Genomic DNA, 25069 nt, shown 5'->3' on the forward strand with positions numbered 1-25069 from the left:
AAAATAAAAAATGTTACAATATAATAATACAAAAGAAAAAATTGGTGGGCCACAAAGCATCAAATCATTAGTGCTAACCATGTGCTTAAACCTATCTCCATGTGCTTATCTCTTCACTAACCACAAACATAAAATAATAGTGGGACAAACTTTAGTTAATGAGAGCATGAGAATAGATTACTTGTTGGCCATTTTAGCTTTATTTTTAATTAATTTTGTAATATGTAAAAACAAGTAATGATATATGATATGGTGTTCATGATACTGAGAAATCTGTCTCATCTAATTTCTCACGGGAGCTTCTTCATTTATTTCATATTTCAATCATTTTCAATTTCCTAGCACCGTATCACAAACCCATCATTTAGTATTTCATATTTGTGTTTCCTTTTTAATAAACAAATATTAAAGAACAATCATACAAAAACTTTTAAATTACGAATTTGCAGGATGACATAGGGATCTCAAAAGAACAATTAATTAATGTTAATTAGATCTTAAATTTTTTTATTGAAGGATGAGTTACAAATAACAATTTAAATAGACGTAAATATAAACTAACAAAAGTTGAGTATAATAAAAAAAATTAGTTATTTACAATACAATGAACTGAAATTTAAATCTTCATTGAAAGATGCGCTTGTAATTAGTACATAATCATATTTTAAACATAATTGTCTTTAATAAAAAAAATACTTTTACACAATAATATTCTTAATTTCAAATTAAACACATTTAAGTCTCATAAACCATTTATGGTGATTTATAATTGAAACTTTTATATTTACAAAGATATTCATGACTCAATTTTTAGCAAACTGTAATGTCATCTCCTTACTAATTTTTAGTAAAACCTTACTTATATATTTAGCCTTATATATATTTTTTGCACCAAAATTTAGCTTTATATACTTAAGATACTTGTTTATAATTAAATCAAAATAGGTAAAAAAATTTATATATAATTTATTCTATTAGAAACTCTTATTATTAATACTACTAACATATTAAAATTCATCTATCTTGATTTGATTGGGTTAAAACATATTAAACATATAATATTAAGTATTCATGTCTTTCTCCATCTTATATTGACATGGGTGATGTTCTAAGTTTATAGTTATAGTTTCGGAAAATAGTCAAAATTATTAAATTGTAAATTTTTTCAAACCATCTATTCCACTATAAAATATATATTAAATTCTTATTAAATGTTTTTTTTTCCACCACTTAGGAAAGGAATTGGTCACTACCTTTGGATATTAACCAACCTATTTATATAAATCATACCTGAATATAATCTATTTAAATCCCTTGTTTCAAGGCTTTATGTTTCAACTATTCTCGCAACTTTCTAAGTTCGGACCAACACAATTTGGAAAAAATAATTCACTGAGATGCTCGGAGGACAGATAGAGAGAGGGTGGGTCATTATATTATATTTAGAAATTTAGTTAAATTTGAATTCTTTAAAATTTTCAGGAATATTTAATTTCAATTCCATTTTATGAGCAATATCAACATTTGACAAATATGTACGACACCCAATGCACACAGAGTAGGAAAATGATATTTGAGAATATAAAATTTATGATATTGGTAGTTACATTAAAGATTTTTTACATCATACAAGTTATTAGTTCTTCTTAAATTTACAACCTGATCTTTTAAGTGCTACAAATGTATTTTTATTTAATGTAATCATGAAAGTATTATTGATAATAATTTATTTTATGTTACGTTGAAGGGAGTTTTGATTTTAATAATATAGATTATAATTCATGAGTTAAAATTTTTTCTCATAAATATTGATATAAAATAATGTATTCATAACACGCCGTGATATTCATAAACGTTGGATAAATTCAATAATTTAAATATTTTCTAACAAAGGGCCCATGTTTGTTTTTTTTTTGTTTATGTAATTCTGTAATTAGCATAATTTTTTTTAAAGAATCAATTTCATATTTACAACTCAAATATGTTCTCTTCTTCTCTTTATAGTATTTTTTTAATCTTATTTTGTTCCTAAATATGAAGTGTTTGAGTAATTAAATAGTTTTATTCTTATTGTCTTTAACAATGAAAGATATATTAATTGTGCGTTTTATTGATTACCATGACAAAAATGAAAATTTAGCATGGTTTTACAAGCTCTCAATTAAATAAAAAAATTTTGTTAGCATATGGAGTTAAGTCAAAAATATATTATACTCCTTTCTAGCCACAATATAAGTAATTATTAATTAATTTACATTTCTGAAAAATAGTTGATTAAAATTCTGGTTTTTTAAAGATTTTCACATCATTTCAATATGTCATTGAATACAATAAATATAATATTTAATTTATTTAAAATACTTTAATTATTACTCAATAAAGTAAGGATACAGTGAGGAAAAAAAATACACAACACTTACCAAATACTCTATCCATTTATATATACAAGAGAAAAAAATGTATCACATAATTCAAAATAGTTGATTAACTATAGTAATTATGTTTGAAAATAAAAAAATAACTAAAATTTTCTATATTAATCAATATAAATATGCATTAATTATTCATCATTAATGTAAATTATGAGAGATGATTTAAAAATGTGTAATAAATGTTTATTGAAATGTGTAATTTCATTTATATAAAAAACAAGCAAAAAGAGGTAGTTTCTTTTATAAATAGAAATAGAGGGAGTACTTCCTCCATTTTAAATTATAGGACACTTTTAAAAAAAAATTTATCCTAAAATATAAGACACTTTGGATAAAGTAATATTTATTAAATGCATCAATTTTAATATTACCCTTTCTCTCTCTATAATTAGTTTTCATCCCTTTTTTTTAATATATTAAATGATAGGTATTTTTAAAAGTTTATATTTTTATTTTAGAATGTTAAAGTTGTTAAGTGTATTTAATAAAATTTATTGATATATAAAATTTTATATAAAAATATCTTATAATTTAAAATAGAAAGAGCATTGCATTTTGCACTTAGTAAAGCTTATAATTAGTTAATCCGAGGGAATATGCATTAACGCACGGATGGGATTCTGAACCTGGACACCTTTGCAAATTACAACTAACCATTGGCATCTAATGAACACATTACCAAAGCGGCGGCCAATGATAATGTTTTATTCGTTTTAGAATAGAAGAGTGGAGATTGATTTGGCCACATGGCCTGTGCCATGTGATTTGTGAAAAAAAGAGGATGGGGAAAGAAAACGACAGTCGTTTAAAAAATCTTCATTTTCTTTTTAATATATATACTGTACTTGATTACTATAAAATTTAAATTTAAAAAAAATATAATTTTTAATCTCTATACTTTATTCGAGCTTTATTATAGATTTTTATTTTTTTGACATTTTATGTTTTTACACTTTTGTTTTTTATATTATAAGTTTTTTTACGAGCAGTGTTGTAGAGATCTAAAACATCAAAAAATAAAAGTGTAGGAATTTAAAATAAATAAAAAAAGTGCAATAACCTATAATAAAATTTGAGTAAAGTGCAAAGATCTAAAGTTATATTCTCTCTAAGTGTGTATTTGGTTTGAGGAGAGAGGAGTGGTTTGATGTTACTTTGTTTGGTTCAGCAGGAAAGGAGAGAAAAAATAATTATATATAAATAATTTTACCTTTATTTTATTAGTGTTGATATAATGCAAAAATATATTTGTATTTTTTAAACTTATCGTGAAGGGCATATTAGTAAAGGTATACAAAAATTTGCTCTTCCCCTCCCAATCGCCTCAATTTGGAGGGGAGTGGGAATTTTAAAAAATTTTCCTTCCTTCCTTTCTAATTTTTTAAACCAAATAAAAGGAGGGAACAAAATTCCTTCCTTTCCTCTAACCAAATACCTCTTGAATTTGCCTGACAAAAGTTGAGTAGAGAAAGGAGCTACTTTTCATAGCATAATGAACTATTGTTTGAATTTTTGTTAAGAGAGATGTTTACAGTATCTCAAATAAAATTACCTTTAATTAAAACGTACATATAAATAATAAAAAATAATTTAAATTTAAAATCTTTAAATTCAAATCTTGTTACATTTATGGAGTAATTGAAAGCAATTGGCATTATCACATCTGTGTGCTAACATGTTGAGCCGTAGCATTCTATGAATCAGTATGATTTTACAAAGAACAATCAATAAAGATTTATGATACATTATAGGATGTACTCAATGTGTTCGAGCTTGCTCCACATATGTATTAAAAATGATACCTTGGTATGGATGCAAAGCTAAGCAAATAGCTTCTACTCCAAGAGTAGAGGGCATTGTTAGTTATAAGAGGTGTGAATTTGACTGTCTAATAGATTTCTTGAGTATTTGAATTTATTTGTGGCATGAAACAACTCGAAATATGAGTTTAGCTTATTGATACATTTCAAAAAACCACATATGAATATCAATTTTTTATTGACAAAAACCCTTGCTCGAAATGGAAAAAGAGAAATATTTGTTCTAAAAAAATAACTTATAATAATAAAAGATTAGAATTACAAAAAAAATGGCAGATATTACAAAAAAAATGTTCAATTATCCTATAAGTCACATTATGTTTTTAAATTTTTCATAGAAAGGATATATGTAGATATCTTGTATGTATCATTAATATTCCTAGAATCAATGTACAGCTTTTTCTTGACTCTTTGATATTAGAATTTCATTAGGATGCTCTTTTTTTTTCATTTAAATTCTGAGAATTATGTCGAAATTGTTGAATTCCTTATATATCAATTTCTATAATGAAAAATGTTTATTTGTTCTTTCTTCAAAAAATTTTGATCTCCAGTGGACCTTTCAATAAGATTCAAACCTAGATGAAATTCTGACCATCTTTCAAAGAAAAAAATATGAATGGATTTTGTAGGATTCTCAAGAAATTCTTTGATTTCTTCCAAAAGCATGTGATTATTATCCACTTTTCACGTTCCGTGAATAACTGGTTGAATTTAGATTAATGGATAAAAATAATAAAATGTATTATATATATGGTTAATAATATCATCAATAAAAGATTTATAGTGAATTGCGTTATTTGTAATTAATAAACATATTAATATTTATGTAGGATATAAAAATACATTAAAAATAATACTTTTACAAGTAATAAATAATGCAAATCATTTTAAAGTTTCAATAGATACATTCAAGTCTCTTTAGAACAAGTCCTTGATTTTTTTAACAACCTGAAATAAAATTAAATTTCATATTCCATGGGAATTAATTAAAAAATATGATGGATATCAATATATGATGGGGTGGTTAGTTATAGGATTATAGGTTTATAGAGATTCATTATTATTGACTAACAGATTAGATGTTCGTGGCACTACTCTTGAATTCCCACCATGCATCACCCAAGTTGATACGTAATTAATCAAACCATTGACAATGACCTTCATTGATTTAGCTCTATTATATTCTCCAATTCAATTTCTCGTTTCTTCCAAAAGAAAATAAAATTGTCCAATTATATAAATAGAATAAAATATATTGTATCAAACAAAAAATAGAGTAAAACACATATAATATCTCATCATATTTATTTAATTTATAATGCATCGAGCAAAAATTTTGTAATTTATCGAACTAAACCAAGTTTGACTCTAACTTTTTGGGTTAAAAAAAATCATTTTTAAGCATAATCTTACAATTTTTTGAACTAATTGTCTCGTTCAGGTTATTATACCTATATAAAATGCATAAGAGAGAGAAACTATTTAAAGGAAAAAAACTCAAAATGCAAAATTAACAATTAAAGAAATTCAAAACTTTTAAAAATATCATTAGACAAACTTATGCTTCCACTCAAAATGCAAAATTAACAATTAAAGAAATTCAAAACTAGGTGTTTTTAAAAATATCATTAGACAAACTTATGCTTCCTATGTTTTTTTGTATGAACAGGGATAAAAAACCCCAAAAAACAGTTATAGGTGAATTTCTTTGCCTAAGATTTCGTTCAAATTAGTATATTTAATCAAACAATTTCTAACATATTAGTGTTTATCATATGCACTATTGGTATGGAATTAAAGTTATATTCAAATTTGTGTGTGTGTTGCATTTGATGATTTCTTTTATGTGATAATGAAGTAGTCTCTTTCAGGGACAAAGTGATGGATGATTATGACTTTCAAGTTTGGAAACACTAAAATGGATTGGGACCAACCTCCATAGCTAACGCACTTACCATATTGCTTTCACAACACTAAATGAAATGCCAATGGGGCCCATTTCAGTTTGTTATATATATATATATATATATATATGTATGTATGTATGTATATGTATGTATGTATATATGTATATGTATGTATGTATGTATATATGTATGTATACGTGGTAGGCTTATTTATTGGAAGAACGACGAGAAAGTCTCAAAACGTGAAATTGATAACAATTAAGTTTTTGATAAAAAATTTGAAAAAATAAATTATAAACATTGATTTAAATAGTTGTAAATAAAAATTTAAAATTATAATTAAGAATTATATTTAAAATTTAAATGTCTTATTTATAATTAGAATTTCTGAATTTATGACTATTTAAATCAATATTTACAATTGATTTTTTTAAAAAAAATTGTTAAGAATTTAACTTCATAAATTCTTAATTTTGTGTCATCTTCCCCTATTTATTCCCTTCCAGGGACTTATATATATGACTGGATATAATATATGATTGAAATAAATAAAAGGTATATGAATAAGAAAAATTATAAAATTTAATTTTTATAAAAAAAAAATAGCTAATTTTTATAATGTTTAAGATTTTGAATAAGAACATGAAATTCAATGTAAAAATAGCTAATATCTATTTTCGATGTTTGAGGTTCTCTTATTCCATGCACCCCCTTCCCGTCTTAACTATAACACAAAGTTTTAAGACTCTATTTCATCCCAAATATAATGTAGAGTTGTATAATTTCTCCAGTTTTTAATATAATATAAAATTTAAAAGCTTTTTTTTGTCTTTAATATAAGAATAAAGTTTAAAAATTATTTTTTTCCAATTTTACCCCTTGTTTTTATTTATTTTTGTTTGAATTATAAGAAAACAATTTATTACGATCATTAATTGTAAATGTAAGGGATGATAAAATTAAAAAGTTGCATATATATTTTTTTTGATGATTTTAAAAATATAACTAGGACTTGGTTTCTCTCAACTCGTTTCCCCTCCACTACATATTTAAACCTTTTAGATTAAATTTTAACAATACAAATCAGTCTTTAATTTTAAAAACTATCAAATCTAAATTATAACTATCAATTTTTTTATATAATTTACAACCAATATTTTCAAAACCGGACCGGATATTGATCCGAAAAAGTCAGCAGTTCATAGTTCGCATGGTTTAATTGGATTGGACCAATGGTCCAACCGGTGACGTAATAATTAAATTAAAAAAATTATATATGTATATAATAATTTAAATATAATAAATACATATGAAATTACTATTTAACTTAAAAAAATTAAATATTTTAAGTTTATTATGACTTAACAAGCCACATGATATAATACAATATCAAATAATTAAAAAAATTAGTCATTTTTTAAAAAAATTTGATAAAAAATAAAAAAATTTTTTTGAACAGTCTGATTTTTGAAAACCAGATTCGGTTTTCGACTTGATTCCGGTTCCCGATTCGACCGTCGGTTCGAAACGTCTCAATCTGACTCAACTCCTAAAACAATTTTTTCTTATGAATCAGACCGGAAACCAATCCGATCCAATCCAATTTTCAAAACACTATTTACAACGTTTCTTCTACAGTAGTGGAGGAAAGCCAACTCTATATAACTACCATTTTCAAATAAGTGTGAAGTTGGTCGTCTTCATCTTATATTAAGGACTAAAGTAGTATTAATTAATTTTTTCCAATATTGTACTTCCTTCATCGTGCCACATTGTAATCCCTTTACATATTTTATTGTGATCATTAATTTTATTGAAGGGCAAAATTGGAATGTTACATTAATTATCATTCCTTAACAACCGTAATGGTATTAACTTTACCCTATATAATTGGGAATCCATGGAATATGTGATTGTATGATTGGCACGGGAAAAAAAGAAAAAGAAAACAATATACTATGTGGGATTGGCTGATAATTGAAGGGAAAATTGTTAAGATATATGGCAAATAAAAAATTATTAAAAATTAGATATAGTTAAGTGAGATGACACAAAGACATAGGACCACAAAACTGAGTGAAAGGAAGGGAAAATAAAGAAAGAGAGAGGTGGCAAATTTATTCTGTAATGGATGTAAAGCCAAAAGCAAGTGAACAAAAAGAAGGATATGGACTATATTATTTAATTAAACTTGGCAATATTTGGTTGATTCACACTCACACATAATTATAGAACGGTCCAAAGGCACTGTTTCACAGATATAGGCTTGGAAACTTTTTTTTTTGTTTTTTTAAATGTATTTGAAGCCAACTCTCATACGGTTGTTGTGTAATTTATCAGTGCTTTTAAACCATTATTAGAGCCTTGAAGCATGTTTTTATCTTAGTGACTTTTCAATGCTAATAATTTTATATAAATTTCTTATTATAAAAAAGAATAATGAAACTTTTATTCCTTTAAATTTATTTCAATTATCAATCTAATTTCTTAAATTTAATTTTTATATTTTTTTGAAGAAAAAATTAATTATTTGGTCTTTGTAAAATTAACTCTGTTACAATTTAATTCTTAAATTTTAACTCACTATAATTCAATTTTTATAATTTTGACTTAATTGTGACTTAATCTTTCTAATTTTAGCCATTTAAAATAATGGTTCTTATATCTTACAAAAAAATTTAAAAATTTAAAACTATGTTTAGGAACTAACTTTTAATTTGATAGAGATTACAAAGATTAAGATTTTAAAAATAATGGTAATCTTTCTAATTTTATTTCTAAAATACAGTGATTAATATTTTAAATTGTTAAAAATACAAGGATTGAATTACACTGAGTCAAAGTTTATGAATTGAGTTATAATAAAATTAAAATTTTAAGAATTAAGTTACAATAAATTAAAGTTCAAGAGTTGGATCATAGTTGAGTTAAAATTATAGGAATTAAATTATTAATTTTTTCATTCTTATGTTATTTTGTTAGGTCCTAAAGTTTTAAAACACAAATTTCCTCTCTAATTAATCTAATAACTTGGCATATATACATATATGTAATTAAATGAAAACAAATTAATACTTATACCAGTTTAATTTTTATTAATACACCCTCTCTCTCTCTCTCTCACACACACCCCCCCTCACAGCCTTTAAAGTTATTATTATTCATACATTTTTAAACACCCAGATCTGTCATTCCAAAATAATAATAATATACACGCAGTCTTGATTTAATCTGGGTCACGTATCTATATATCTGCATCCTAGTTCCGATTTGGAAAAATAAATATTTTGGCATTATACATGGAGAATAAAAAAACAATAGTTTAAATTGTAGTAAAATGCAATACTATTTAAAGTAATTATTATTTTCATCGTTAAAGGGTGATAAGGTCAGTACAATAATTAATATTTTATCAAGGTTTGCTTTTTTTTAATCATAAATATAAGACTTCAATTTCTTTTACCTTCCATGTTTTTAAAAATTTTAAATTGTCCGTATAATTAGATTTTTGTATGATAACAACACTCAAATATAAATAGTTTTTTTCTTTTGTGTTTTTTTTTTTGGGTCAGCTCAAATATAAATGATTAAAACAAGGGGTATCTCACAAAAACTACTAGTCCTATTTAATATTTATAGCTATAATTATAAATTATAGATGGGCAACTATTTTAAGATTTTTTAAAAAGTTAGGTGAAATCTTAATGTTTTTTAAAAAATTCATATCTTTTTAATTATAATCTTATTACATATTTTATATAAATATTTTAATAATGATAATTGAAATTTCAATACATCATTTTTTTAAAAAAATAATAAATAAAATAAGGATATAAATAAAAATTAATTATAAAACTAACTAAAATTTTATATTTTAGATGAGTAAAGTTTTTATAAGATGCTTTCTATTATAGTGACTAGGATGAAGTAAATAATCTAAAACTAGGATGAAGTAAACAACATGATTTAATTCATGTGAATAGGTGCTAAATTTATAAAATAATAATAAATAGCAGCAAGTGAAGCATGCCACTTGATCCAAGAACTAGCATAGGGCTAGGAAAAGACTGTCAACTAATTTGAAAGATAATGCCTTGCATAATTGGTCTCTTCTTGGGAATTTGTGCATGAATCAATCATTTGGTTCAATTAACATGGTATCTTCAATTAATTGACCTCACCATGCTATTTCTAATTGCAATCTAATCACTAACAATTTATTTATATCAATATACTCCATCTCAATTTATAAAATATTTTTTATAGGACTGTACATACTAACAAAATATGTTAAATACAATTCATCATACAATCTTCATTTTCCTTAAACTTACAAAAAAAAACCTTCATTTTATAAGAGAGAGGGAAGGAAATCTATTTAAGAAACAAAATAATGGGGATAATATTATATAAATAAAATCTTATTTTTTTTAAATATCTTATATTTTAAAATACTAAATCATCTATAAACAATGGCGGAGTCACGTGCTGTTGAGGGGAGGCATGTGTCCCCCTTACTTGGAAAAAATAGCGTATTTGGGATATATGTTTTTATATTTTACAATTTGTTTCTTTTTTTTAATACTTTGCACCCCTATATTTTAATATTTTAAACTTTGAACCCATTTCAATATTAGATTTAACCCAAATATAAAATTTAACTTTTTAACTTAGCCTAGTGAATATTAACCCATAATTTCACTGTAACTAAATGCCAATATTATTTATTAATCCTTCAAAAAATAAAAAAAAATCACTTTGACTAAATTAAACCCACATCATTCTCGTCCTAAGAATACCAGTTAGGAAAAAAGGCAACAAAAAATTAAAATTTAAAAATTAAGAGTAAACTTGTTGAATGTATTTTGCTAACTCACTGCATCTACAATTAAAAGTTAAATTAAGAAATAAAGACAAAGAAAAAAAAATTTAATGAATTTTGAAAAGATAAAAATGTTTTTCATGTACTAAGGTCCTAGTTTTGTCCCTTTTAACCCAAGATCTTGGCTCTGTTACTGTTTATAAATGTCTTATAAAATGAGACAGAGGAGTATTAATTATTAAAGTAAAATTAAATAATTATTTAGAAAACAAAAACTTGTTTGCTTATTTATCGTTTTCCACAAGTATTTTTTTTATTGAAGACAATTTTGTTTAAGGTACTATCAAGCATTACACACGAGCACCTCTTTCAGTGAAAATTTAAACTTTAATTTTTTAAATTATAAGGGCTAACTCTTTTCATTAGATATAACCTCGTCAGCAGCACTGATTTATGAAGTTACTACTCATTCCACGATACTTGAAATCTAATGCGAAGGATTGAACCATGGGCTTGAACCCGGCCTGATCCAAAGGCTCGATATTGTAGAAAAGGCCTCGATATTGATAACCATAACAGTTTGCAAGGAGGATAGATTGGGCCCATGAAGCAGGAGGGTCCAATACTAAACGACGACGAAGGATTGTCGTCTCGAAGGCGTTTACAATTGGGGAGGAAAGACAGAGACCCAGAGCAGAACTACAACTGCATTCCCTGACCTGCTTCAGTTCGTCTCCTCTTTTGCCTCTGATTTGTTGTTGACTGAATATTTTTGAGGGAACAATGGCTTCTTCCTCGTCATCAACAGCTTCAGATTCATCTGCTATGGTGACGGAGCGACGAGGTATACCTGGGGCTCAGTTCGTGGAGGATGTTCAGACTTATCTCACACAGTCAGGTCTCGATGTCCACTCCGCCCTTGCCTTCCTTCAAGAAAGGTATTCCTTTTGTTTTATTTCACTCTCTTCTTTCTATCTAAGTCTCATGCCCTATTACTAGTCAACGGAACCTTTGATTTTGATACCTTTGCGGATTAGTAGATTATGCTCTGGTTGCCCGTGATAGAGTATTGGGTATGGCTTCACGTATGCTTATGAGATTTCTAACTGTACTTAGAGACTTCACGGGCTAAATCTTTTGGCGGAGTAGGGTTGGAAGATCTGCTTGCTCTTGTGTGATTTTTGCTGTATGATCCCTGGAATGAGTTTTAGACATTTACTCTCTTATTGACTCCGTGTTGTCAGACTTCTTCAATGTAATTATTTGGGATAGGAGGATCATGATGTATAGATTGGATTTTAGCAACTGTACGAGGAGATAGTAGTGGAGCAAGAGTGCAATTAACTTAATCAGTATGTTTTAATGTGGGGGAATGACTTTTCAATCTGGACCATAGGATGAAACTGATAGCTGAGATGAATGCTGGACAAAAAACTTGATAAGGATTGGGGTTTAGGGGCATAGGGAGGTCTGTTATGCATTTCATTTATTTTTACTCTACAATAATTATCCATTATTTTATACTAATAATTTTTTTTTTTTTGTAGAGCACGGATTTTTTCACTCGCATCCCTCATTCAGTTTTCCTTTTCATATTTTATATATTGCATACTAGACAGCCATTTATATGAGAAATACAGATATTGATGCAAATTTGTAATTGATGGTGGTGGGAAGAGGCATGCAGATTCTCATCCAAATGTTGGGATATCTTTAATTGCATAAGAGGGAATGAGTATTAGTACAGGTGGTCTGTAACTGTAAAATACGTTGACGCAGAGGCAATGGTCTAGAATTGAAGAACAATATTGAATATTTAAGATACGTCATAGGGAAATTTCAAATAGTAGAAGTCAAATATTATTTGATGATTTTCTTTATGAATGATGACCTAGCACTTAATTTTGCAGACTACAGCAATATAAAGTAGTTGAAATGAAGCTTCTTGCTCAGCAAAGGGACCTTCAGGTATTCATGCCCATTAAAACAATTTTATATATTTATAATGTTGCCATGGCATGAACTGTCATATTCTACTACCTATGAAGATTCATATCTTATCCTTTTCAAACTAGATTTTGCAGTCTGTGTACTGTTTAGACTGTTATATTAAGTAGGAATATATGCCAATTTGACTTTTTAATGTCAACTAGAGGTTAAGGCTTCTGCTCATTGGGTATGAATACCTCAGGTGAACTGTGAGCAATATAACTTGATTCACAGAAAACTACAAGTGTTGTTTTTGTTACCTTTTTCTTATATGTTCAAGAAAAGATTTCATTGTTGCTGATATATTTTTTTGGTTGTTCTCAGGCAAAGATACCAGATATTGAAAAGTGCTTAGAAGTTGTTGCTACATTGAAAGCTAAGAAGGGTACTGGTGAGGTTCGTTTTCAGTTTGTTTTCACCTGTAAAGTATTACGGTTTAGATTAAAGAAACTTGGATTTCATGTTTGAGGAAAATGAGATAGATGTGATTCGTCAGATTATACAGCTATTAGAAAGGCCACCTTTTTCTGTTGATGCATGTAGAGTTGCCCTGGATCTGGATGTATATGTGATGACCTCTTACTGCTATGAAATCTATACCTGTTGTGTATTCCTTTTTTCGCTGCTTCTTTATCAGTTAAAATCACATTATATATTTTTCATGTATTCTAGTTTAGATTGAAGAAACTTGGACTTAAAGGAAAATGAGAAGTAGATGTTAATGAGATTAGACAGCTTAAGTACCTTTTTTCTGTTGATGCACATATTGTTTGCCTTGTTCCCTAGAAGTATGTAATGACTGCTCCAACATTTATACCTTCTGGGTGAATAACTGATTTCTCAGCTTCTTTTTATGTAAAAATCATATTAGATAAGGGGTAGAGAGTGAGAACAAGCAAGCAATAATGCCATGATTTCTTGTTTAGAGTTTGTTATTATCCTTCTTTGCTGTTGACGTTATAGTTTATTGCATTCAACTGATCTCTTTCCCATCTTCATGGTTAGACATAGTTCTAATTTTTTGGCATCCGTCAATAGACAGCCCACGATAAAGGATTCTTAATCTCAATCAGATGACTAGGTTTATGTTTTTGGACATGTATCTTTAACCTTATTGTGTTATGGTTCTTCTTGGTTCCCCCTCTCAGCAGCTGTAGACATACTTAAGCAATGAGATTCTTGTATTGAGCTCGCTATTTGCTTGAAGCATATCCATGGTAAAGGATAATATGCCCGTTGGGGTTTTACCTTTGGATTTGGCTCATTGTGGTAATTACAGAGAAGAATAAAAGCCTACTGCTCTTATCTTATAGATGACACAAGGCTTTTTAATTTACTCTTGTTCTTGGCGTATGTTTCAATCAAAATGGAGTTATTAGCATATGTACCCAATATGAGTGTCTGAAGGGCCTTTCAGTATAATCAATATTGTTGCATACGTAAATCCTGTCCTGAAAGAAAGTAAGGAGGCCAAGGAGGGGCAACGATATATATAAGACTAAATGAAATAACAAGCAGAGAACAAATGCACAAAATGAACCATAGAAAGGTACCCGAAATACCTGGTCTCCATCGGTCGGTGCTCTTGCTGCCTGTACACAGTAAACAAGAGAGGTCAGAGTAGTAAAGGGTAAAACTTAAGATGCATTTTAATTCCTCAGGAGTCCAGTCCATACAAAGTCATCAAAAGGACATGGTAAGTGATTTGAATGCTATGTACAGCATGTTAGCTTTTGTTTAGGGGAAAAACTGAACGTGTTTGTTTATTTTTCTGGAACCTAATTCCAAACAGTAATGCCGTGATAGAATGCAATGTTATATACCCTGTGCTTGTTCACCAGAAATTTGATATTGATAGGGTATAATAGTCAAAAACTCAATTGCATCTTATGTCACGACTGTCATTCTTTCTCTCTATCTGGTTTCACATCTGTGTTAGGTAACCTTCATGTAACTATTGTTTGCCTTTTTATCATCTTGTAGATAGTTACCTGCTCATGTAATGAACTTGGTGCTGTATTCCTGACAGTGTGCATAACTGCAGGAACTTATTGCTGATTTTGAAGTCTGTGAAGGCATATATTCACGTGCTCGCATTGAGGAAACTGACTCTGTGTGTTTATGGCTTGGAGCAAATGTGATGTTGGAATATTCATTAGACGAGGTCTTTGACTGTTAATTTTATACGTTATTATTTTATCTCTCTCATGTCTATTTGAATACATTTTTCTGGACTTAAAATTACTGTTAGTTTTTGGTGCAGGCTACTAGGCTTCTACAAAAGAACTTGGAAAATGCTAAAGCCAGTTTAGAAGTTCTTATTACCGATCTGCAATTCCTAAGGGATCAGGTGACAGTGACTCAGGTTGGATTTCTAATTGTGAAGTCCTCTATATCTTTTTTTAGAGCAGTCACCTCAGGAAAAATATATGTTGCGGGCGCTGGACTTATATTGGGTGGCCAGGACCCAAGCCATTCGGTGCCATTACTGTCCTTAGGGTGGCTTAGTAAGAGAGGGAAAACATAAACTAGTAAGAATTGTGAGAGAGAGGTTTAATTTCACTGGTTATTCTTGGTAGTGGAACTGAAAATTTATATTAATGAAAACCATGTAAGCGTGGACGTTGATACCGCATTTTCATTTATTTTCAATCCCCAAATTTGAGACGAAATTTTTTTACTAATGGTAGCCTCACAAATTCTTTTTTTTTTTTAAATAATTGAAGGCCATGGAAAAATCCGTACAAGAAACAACAAAATTAAGTTATATCAGAAATTAAGAAATTTCTACATCCTAAGATGGATCGTGCAAAATCTTCAAATCAAGAATATCATGGGATGCCTGATTGGCAAACCATTTGGCACATTTATTAACTTCTCTATAAACATGGTCTCTAATTCTGTATTACGATATTTCTTATCTTCAATAGCCCCACAAATTCTGTCCATTTCTTTTTATTCTCTCTCGAAGGCAGAATACTATGATATCTACTTATCATTCACAATGTTTTATATGCATGTACAACTCCTTAAGCTCCTTTTGCTGTCCATTTCTGGCTGACTATATTTATCAACAAAACTTCACATAGTTTTCATGATACAATATAGTTCATCTAAATTTGATCAGGTAACAATTGCTCGAGTGTATAATTGGGATGTGCATCAAAGGAGAATTCGACAAGCCACTGCCACAACTGCTTAAGATTCTTGAAAGAGAGAGTTTACTTGTGTATGGATCCAATGCTTACCCTTTTGAGTTGAGTTATCTTTCTAGCTGGTCATCATCTTCCATAGGTGATTGGGTCTTCCTGGCTTTTGTTCCTGATTCTGGTTTCACTCTGGTTCATTGTGCTGAAGTTAGGAACCAGTTTTGAAGTATTTAGGTTTAAATTAAGGGCTCTGTAACACTTGTGTAATACCACATTTAGGTATATGAACATATTTATTGTTTGGTTTGATCATGGTAGATTTTCTATCCGCAATTTGATCTGCTTGTTTAAAATCTGGAGTGGATGCTAGTGTTAACTATCTGAGTAATCTGTTTTTCAACTACAACTTCTTGACGAGTGGAGGAATCAACAGGTTATAACTGGTTAAGGGACCCACTGAAGCTTCTATTTTTAGTTTTTTACACATCACATTAACGATCGTTTTTTTTAATTTAATTTTATAATTAGCTGGTAGTTTGTACTGTTGGTCCAAATTCTAGTATTGTGGCAAAAAATGTAGTCTTTCTTTATAAGATACACTAATTATAATTTTGTTTTTTCAATTTCCTTCTTTTTTCATTTTCTTTTCAAATTCTCAATTTTTTTAGAACATTTTTGGGAGAATTACAAATAACTCATAAATAAGGAAATTAATTATCTCTGTAGTCCCACACTCCCATTTACATTTCACCCTCTAGCATTTACATGCCATCCATCTGCATGTTGAAACTTATTTGATGCTTGTTTGTAATTCTCTCATGTTCTCCCAATTCATCACCTATTTCATGTATCACATGATATAAAAATTTCGTTACTTTCAATTTGTAGGAACCCCTAAATTTCTGCTTAGTGGCTTTGGGACTTGTAAATTGTATTTCTTTTTTATTTTATTAAATATTTTAACATATGCTTGTCCTTTTATCATTAGAAAAAAAAAAAATTAGAGAACAGTGGTGGTGCACGCCTAAAAAGCGTCCAGGCAAACATGTCTTTTAATATACAATGACGTTGTAATATGGAAACTGCCAACGTCATTATGTGCTCACTCCCTAAATTATTTTATATTATAATTTCTAAAATTATTCTTTTAAAACAAAAAAAATTGAGATGTTATTAATATGTTTTTTTCTTCCCAAGACAACTGATTCAATAGTCCCTCAAAATTAGTTTAGGTAATAAGAGCATGAGATCCAGTGTTCAAATCCTATATTGACACCTAAGTATATGAGTTGTGGAATCAATTGATCGCTTAAAAGAAGGGTAATAAGAGCACATTTAATAGTCAAAACTTCATATCCTGATTCATAAGTTTTAAAGCATGGAGAATGATAATTAAGTCTTAGATGATTGAATTTATAATAATTAGGTCTGATTTTTTTTTGAAAAATGAAATAAAAACAAATTTAAGTAATTGTAGAATTTAGGAGTTTTAATTGTAGATAAGGCATTTAAGTTTCAAATATAACTCTCAAAATATAACTTTAATTTTTATTATATTTATTTGAATCAATATTTATAATTCATTTGTCTAAAAACAATTTTACCAAACACTTTGTTGTAATTAATTTAGTATTTTAAAACTTAGCTATTATTCTTTCTTGGGAGAAGTGGGAAGTTGATTAGTTGGATCATTTAACATACAACGAGGTCAAATGGATTGGGGCCAAAATTAGGCCTTTTGAAAATAGTTTGTTTTTGTTAGCATCCTAAACTCGTCTTAAGCAATAAATGTTAATTTAATTTATAAAAATTTAATTCATAATTCATAGTATCCTTAGATCAAATTTTATTATTAATACAAACACTTTATTAATGAGCGATTTGTATATACATGTGTACCTGAATTTTTTAAGTTTGGATGCATACCTGACATTAGCGAGGCTTAAGAATCCAATCCGCTTAAACTTTATAGTTTCGAAAAAACCCAAAGTGTAATCATTAGTCTCGATGAATGAAAACAATGTGAGAATAATTTTGCCTGGAAAGCAGCAAAATATCATCCCACCCCTAACCAAACACAAGTTGGTGGCGGTTTCATTGTTTGAGGATTCAAGAGTCCGTTTCTAAGGCCGAGAAGTGGAATTGTGTTTGCGTGGGAATGGAATGTGAAAAGTCTAGAGGCGCCCACAGAACAAGAACACGCCGGTAAATGAAAAGCATCGACCCACAGTCTTATTTTATATTCCCAAATCCCAACTCTGCCCATTTGCTTTGGATTCGCATCCTCTATTCGCATATGCTTCCTTTGAATCACTGTTATGGTCATTCCCAATAATTTCTTTCTACACTCATTTCATGCCTTTCTAATTAATTTTTCCCTTTTTTTATTACATGCATATAATTTTTTGTTAGAGATAATTTTATTTGAGCATTTGAGATTAGAGCATTAATCAGTTACATTATGAAAAACTAAACAACTCTCTTGTTAATAATGAATTATCTTTGATGTTTTTGTAAAGTTTAAATGACAATGAATTAATTTTAACTCATATAAACCTTCATGAATAAGCCTAACTAACTGAATATTATACTGCAAAATTAATGGTTAAAATTATAATTAAAGATATAATAAATAAAACATGGGAATAACTCTAATTCTTGGATGACTGAAGGCAAAACGGCGTCGTTTATGTGAGAACGTGTCGATGTGACCTTTCCACCTAGAGGACCCGTTGTTTCATCGTTTTCCTTTTTGCGGTCAGCCAAGCAAAAGCACACAGACTCACTCCCTCGAAGACCGATACAGAGGTTACAAATTGGGCTTCACCAAACCAGCCGAGTTAGGTGAGTCTTTCATCCGAGAAAGGGTGGTGAGTGAGCGAGTGATTGGCTCTGCATCGCCGAGCCATTAGGTATTCCTCATAAGCTTCAGTATTCTAATCCCATCATCTGTAATCTTTACACGTTTTAGCATTTTCTCAAAGGGTAAAGTCATTGTCTCTAGCCCTCAGTATCTCTTTCGATTTCCATTTCCCTTCTTCTCCCATCTGGAATTCCTTCAACTCGTACCCTTATCTGGTTTGTTTGTTGTACTTATTTACTTCCCTATCGCATCACGTGCCTCTGATTATTTTTGTTTACTTAGAATCGATCTGGGGTTTCTGGGTTGTTTTTTTGTTGTGCTGATTCCGTATTTGGGTTTTTGTGTAGGAAGCGGATTGATTGACGAAGAATGGCGAACATTGACATCGAGGGGATTTTGAAGGAGCTGCCCAACGATGGGCGTGTTCCGAAGACTAAGATTGTCTGCACGTTGGGTCCGGCTTCTCGATCTGTAGAAATGATCGAGAAGCTGCTCAGGGCTGGGATGAACGTCGCACGTTTCAATTTTTCTCATGGCACGCACGATTATCATCAGGAGACCTTGAACAATCTCAGGACCGCGATGGCTAACACTGGAATATTATGTGCTGTCATGCTTGACACGAAGGTTATTCCTCTTAACTTCATATTTTGGTGCTCTTCAATGTTTGTGTTTGCAAATTGTTAACTACTTTTCCTTCCCTCAAGCCGTGAAGTTTGAAAGCTTGAACTCAAATACCGCCTGCATATGTGGCTCTACTTCCTTGAATAAGGTCTAGGACGTGTGTATTAGTTCCTATTAATTTCTTGCAGTAGTTTTCTTTTTGATGTGTAAGACTTTTTTTTTCCCCCTTCGTTTAGAATTTTCTATATATACTCGATTTGGTTGTAACATTCCCTAAATCTCTCGTGTCAATTACTTATTTGGTGGACCTACTTTTTCTTCTCTGTTTTTGTTTCCTACGTTTACTATAAGAGTCATCCTAGAACTACTTAATTGTTTTCTTATAGATGTCAGATAATGAGCTTCCACTGCAAAAGTGACAGCTCCCAGCTTGTGTTGTGTTTGCTTTCTGGTGAGAAAAAGTCCTCATTCATTATAATAGACAAATTGTCATGCCATAAATGTGATTTTGGCGAAGTCCAATTATTTGGTATTATATTTTTCCGCGTGTAACGCTTGTAGGATAATTTTTTTTTCCTTTTTTGCTTTGTAATTATCTTGTTTGCGGAAGATATCTCGTTCTCTCCATTCTGCTATCCCCATTCTCTTTTATTAACCATTCTGCATATGTCTTTTGACTGTATTCCTGTAGGGACCTGAGATAAGGACTGGTTTTCTCAAGGGTGGGAAACCTATTCAGCTTCAGGAAGGGCAGGAAATCACCATAACTACTGATTATGACATCAAGGGGGATCAGGAAATGATATCAATGAGTTATAAGAAACTGCCCGTTCACTTGAAGCCTGGAAATGTCATATTGTGCGCTGATGGAACAATCAGCCTCAGTGTCTTATCTTGTAACCCTGATGCGGGTACTGTTAGATGTCGCTGTGAAAACACGTCAATGCTTGGTGAGAGGAAAAATGTTAATCTTCCTGGTGTTGTGGTAGAACTTCCCACTCTCACAGAGAAGGATAAAGAGGATATTCTTGGATGGGGTGTCCCTAATAAGATTGACATGATTGCTCTTTCATTTGTTCGCAAAGGCTCAGATCTTGTTACTGTTCGTAAGGTCCTGGGGCCACATGCAAAGCATATCATGTTGATGTCAAAGGTATTACTATTATGTTGCATTCATTGTCTATCTTCCCAAAAAACAAACTTTAGTCCTTTTTGTGTTGGGGGCGACTTTTTTATTTACTTGTATGTGATTTCTCTGGAAAGCACTGTTTAATTTCCTCAACTTTTATGCTTTGCTCATTGTTAGAATCGACATTGTTTGTTATGTCATGTGGAAGTGGAATTCTTATTGGTTAAGTGGCTTCAAAAACTCAGACTAGTGTTTGGAGCCCCCACGTTCTTATCACTTTCCCACCACCTTAATATTCATCAAAAGGAAAGGGAAGGTAACTGTCTTTGACTAGTTTGTTGACTTCTAGACATCTTTCAGATGAATCATACTGGATTTTTGTTTAAAAAAAAAATATTGAGACATGTGGCAGGGCCTCTAGCATTACATTACTCTTCCCTATGCTTCCCTTGTTTGAGTTATTAAGAATTTAGATATTCATTTTCACTCACCAGCTTTTGTGCTGTTTAATTTGGAAGTCCTGACTTTTTTGTTCATTTTTCCATATGATCTCGTGATACTCCAAGGTTGAGAATCAGGAGGGGGTTATAAATTTTGATGAAATTTTGCGTGAGACTGATGCATTCATGGTGGCACGTGGTGATCTTGGAATGGAGATCCCAGTTGAAAAGATTTTTCTGGCACAGAAAATGATGATATACAAGTGTAATCTCGCAGGCAAACCTGTGGTCACTGCTACCCAGATGCTTGAATCTATGATTAAGTCTCCCCGGCCAACACGAGCTGAAGCAACTGATGTAGCTAATGCTGTTCTTGATGGAACAGACTGTGTCATGCTCAGTGGTGAAAGTGCAGCTGGGGCTTACCCTGAAATTGCCGTGAAAATCATGGCACGAATTTGCATTGAAGCAGAATCTTCTCTTGACTATGGTGCAATTTTCAAAGAGATGATAAGGGCTACCCCTCTGCCTATGAGTCCTTTGGAAAGCCTTGCTTCATCTGCTGTCCGCACCGCTAACAAGGCCAAAGCAAAACTCATTGTTGTGCTGACTCGAGGTGGGACTACAGCCAAGTTAGTCGCCAAGTACAGGCCGGCCGTGCCAATCATGTCAGTCGTAGTGCCAGTTTTGACAACAGACTCATTTGATTGGACTTGCAGCGATGAAACACCAGCAAGGCATAGCTTAATATACAGAGGCTTGATTCCTTTGTTGGCCGAGGGATCTGCAAAAGCTACGGATGCAGAATCCACTGAGGTGATTCTGGAAGCTGCTTTGAAATCTGCAATAGAAAGGGGCCTTTGCAAGCCTGGTGACGCAGTTGTTGCTTTACATCGCATTGGCGCTGCCTCTGTTATAAAGATTTGCATTGTGAAGTGATGCATATGCTATGAAGAAGGCTTTGCCTTGCCTTGGAGGCGCTGATGCCTAAATTACATTTTTGGCTTTTTGTTCTTTTAAGCTCTGCCTGGAAAATGGAGAATTAATTTTTCAGCTTTAGACTGAATTGTTTCTGGTGTTCTCTGTGTAGTGGGATGAATACCTTTCTATTTGAGCCTGGTATTGAAAATAAAAAACCTGCACTCTTTATAATTCGTTCATTTTTCTGGAAATTGGATTAGAGGGAAAATTAGGGAGTCGATTGGATTTCGTTGTTTGGTTTGCTTGAAGCCACATGATACATTGGGGATGTCAAGTTGAAATGTCTAGTTTGCCCCTGATTTAAAATGGTTTTATCAGGTTATTCTCTGAGATTACGCATTGGCAGGCTCAAGATTTTCAACAAAATGAAAATTTGGAAATAAGCATGGATGAAAAGAAGAGAGACATTTGGAATTTGACATCTATAAGAAAGGAAAAGAGTACTCTATTCCTACAAATGATATTCAGAGAATTAAAAAAATTAGAAGATTGAAACGTGCATAGAACACAAATGTAAGGAATGGTTGAGGGAATTTGATTGGGGTATTGTGGAAATTTTGCATGTTTGCATGGCGCGGAGGGAATGAGAGTACGAGACTCCTTTACACTGAACATAATCTTGAATCTTGATGCATGCTTAGCTTATTTTCATTGCATTGTAGTTACTTACATGACCTGATTTAAATTAAAAGGATCTAAACAATGTAAGCCCTTAAATTGTTTAGTAGAAGCAGTTTATTAACGCCTGAATGTCCCCAAAATGGATCCCTGCCTGGCTGTGCTTAGGTGCTTTGGAACATCAATGATTAATACACGCACAAATTTGTAGCAGATTATATTAGTTATTATTTACAAGTTATAAATAGCACAATCAATTCTTTAGATTTCATAAAATGCATCGAAAAGTATAATTATTTGAATAAAATCTGTTGCAAGTTATTCTATTTATAGACTATGAGCAATATAATTCATGCTTCTTCATGCATGGTAGAGTAATTCTAGTAATCCCTGTTCCAATTTATAAAGTATTTTTTTAATAAATACGCATACTAATGAAGTTACAATCTTAATTTCTTCAATAAATTTCCAAAAAAAATCCCCCTCATTAATATGAGACTGAAAGAGAAGATTGAAGGAATGGAAGTGTGGGGTAATGTTGGAATAATAATAATTAAAGAAACTTTTTTTTTTCCCAAAAGGTCTTATATTTTGGTTTTGGGACATTAAATCACCTTTAAAAATGTCTTATAAAATGAGATGGGGGAATATATGAGAATATTACAGAAATCCCCATCTGGAACTTACAATAATTGAAATAGGAAATGACATAATATTCATTTCAGTGAAAAAGGAAAAAATCTAGAATCTTTATATAGTTGTTATCAGCATCAAGTTATACGAAATAATAGAGAAGTATAAAGTGAACTCCCACATACATTATACCAGTATGTTTTTGTCAAGAAATATATTCGTAATGTTGAGCATCTCTTACAAGTGATATTATAATTTAAAATATTTTATTTCATAACACAGAAAATTGCTTAATATTTAACTATAGAATATGCTTGTCCATTAACGAAATAGAATGAAAAAATGGGGGAAAATTATGGATGAGAGATATCAAAGTTTATTATTTTAATATACAAGATTTCTGTTAGAACTTGACGTGAGATCAATTGGTTTAATCTAAGTTTATGTTCCATTTTTTATTTTTATTTAATGTCGTGTTTCACGTTAAATTTAAAAGAAATTTCAAATAATTTGTAACAATAAATTTAAAATAAGAATAGCTTTCAAAACAATTTCAAATAATTTGACCTTGACCTGAATTAAATGGAGAAGATCTGTCCTCAATTAATTAGGTGGATCCAAAATCATCAACCTCATATATCATAAAAGGACACATTATTGGACTAAAGGCCTAAAAAGAAAAGCGAAAGAGACATTACAGAGATAAAATTGATTAACACCTATTGAGATTGAGTTTTCCACACGTTTTCTTCAAATTTAAGTGATTTTATCTGGGTTTGAAATTTGATTGTGAACAAGATTGAAATCTAATAAAAATATACCTATAAGTAATCAAAAAACACAATAAAAATTCAATTGTATTATTTTTAAAAGTTAAAAAGAATATTATATAAAAAATGAATTTAAAATTTCAGACATTATCCCTAATTTTGGGGTCATTTTTTTAATCCTAAATTAATTGTGCATAGATTTTATTTTATCAGAATTTATTGATTGCTTAGATTAAATTTAAAAAAAAAAAGAATTGAAGGGTAAGAATATTTCAAAATTTTTTCTTAGGGAGTTTGTCCGGAAACTTTTAAAAGAAGAAAACTTTTTTTGGGTAAAATTTAAAAAAAAAACAATTTTGCCTTGTTGTCCTTAGTGTCACCGTTTATTATAGTGAATTTGACGTTGGCTGTCACTTAGAGGTTTTTTTTTTTTTTTATTAAAAAAAAAAAGTGAAGGTGTGGGACTTCGAATACCTTTGTTCAGGAGCTGGCTTCTGGGAAATCTAATTTCGAGAAATACCCATTTTCCCATAATCTTTGTATTCTCCCGCCGCCGTCCAATTCTCCGCCGCCGCGTTACAGAGTCTCCTCCTTGTTTATGAGTAACGGCCCATCATCGGGTCGAAGCGTGACATTGTGTACTCGCTTGTTGACATAATCAAGAGCCTCAATTCGCCGTCTAGACCGATCACGGACGCTCTCGAGGCCTTGCTCGGAATCTCGTTTTACCCGCGTAATCGGAGCACGATGATCCATCGTGGTTTAGTTTTCTCTGGTTGTATAGGACGGAAGAGTCGGGATCGTGGAGGATTCGACGGCGGTGAGGAGATTGGCAGGCGATTGATCTCCGAGGGCAGCATAACCCAAGTTCCATCTCTGAGCGAAACTT

The 25069-nt window shown here is 30.4% G+C and overlaps 2 protein-coding genes across 6 annotated transcripts; both read left to right on the forward strand.

Moving 5' to 3' along the window:
- The first annotated feature begins 11660 nt into the window (after nucleotides 1-11660).
- Nucleotides 11661-16434, forward strand: LOC129319506 (prefoldin subunit 3). 2 transcript variants are annotated; one of them, XM_054964608.1, is made up of 6 exons: nucleotides 11661-11922; nucleotides 12895-12952; nucleotides 13298-13369; nucleotides 15018-15137; nucleotides 15225-15338; nucleotides 16101-16434. In XM_054964608.1, the coding sequence occupies exons 1-6, from the start codon at nucleotides 11768-11770 to the stop codon at nucleotides 16173-16175; spliced, it is 594 nt and encodes a 197-aa protein (XP_054820583.1). In that variant the 5' UTR covers nucleotides 11661-11767; the 3' UTR covers nucleotides 16176-16434. The 2 variants fall into 2 exon arrangements, with proteins under 2 accessions (XP_054820583.1, XP_054820585.1); XM_054964610.1 differs by having other exon boundaries at nucleotides 11665-11922; nucleotides 15237-15338.
- A 2387-nt stretch (nucleotides 16435-18821) lies between these two features.
- LOC129320191 (pyruvate kinase, cytosolic isozyme) lies at nucleotides 18822-22332 on the forward strand. 4 transcript variants are annotated; one of them, XM_054965461.1, is made up of 4 exons: nucleotides 18822-18966; nucleotides 19333-19612; nucleotides 20301-20762; nucleotides 21305-22332. In XM_054965461.1, exons 2-4 carry the CDS (start codon nucleotides 19355-19357, stop codon nucleotides 22115-22117), a joined length of 1533 nt encoding a protein of 510 aa, XP_054821436.1. In that variant the 5' UTR covers nucleotides 18822-18966; nucleotides 19333-19354; the 3' UTR covers nucleotides 22118-22332. The 4 variants fall into 4 exon arrangements, with proteins under 4 accessions (XP_054821436.1, XP_054821437.1, XP_054821435.1 ...); XM_054965462.1 differs by having other exon boundaries at nucleotides 18889-19034; XM_054965460.1 differs by having other exon boundaries at nucleotides 18966-19107.
- The last annotated feature ends 2737 nt before the right edge of the window (nucleotides 22333-25069 follow it).

Source organism: Prosopis cineraria, unplaced genomic scaffold (genome assembly GCF_029017545.1).
Source record: "Prosopis cineraria cultivar Desert tree isolate PC_DT_omini unplaced genomic scaffold, ASM2901754v1 PC9, whole genome shotgun sequence".
In the NCBI taxonomy this organism is placed as follows: Eukaryota; Viridiplantae; Streptophyta; class Magnoliopsida; order Fabales; family Fabaceae; genus Prosopis; species Prosopis cineraria.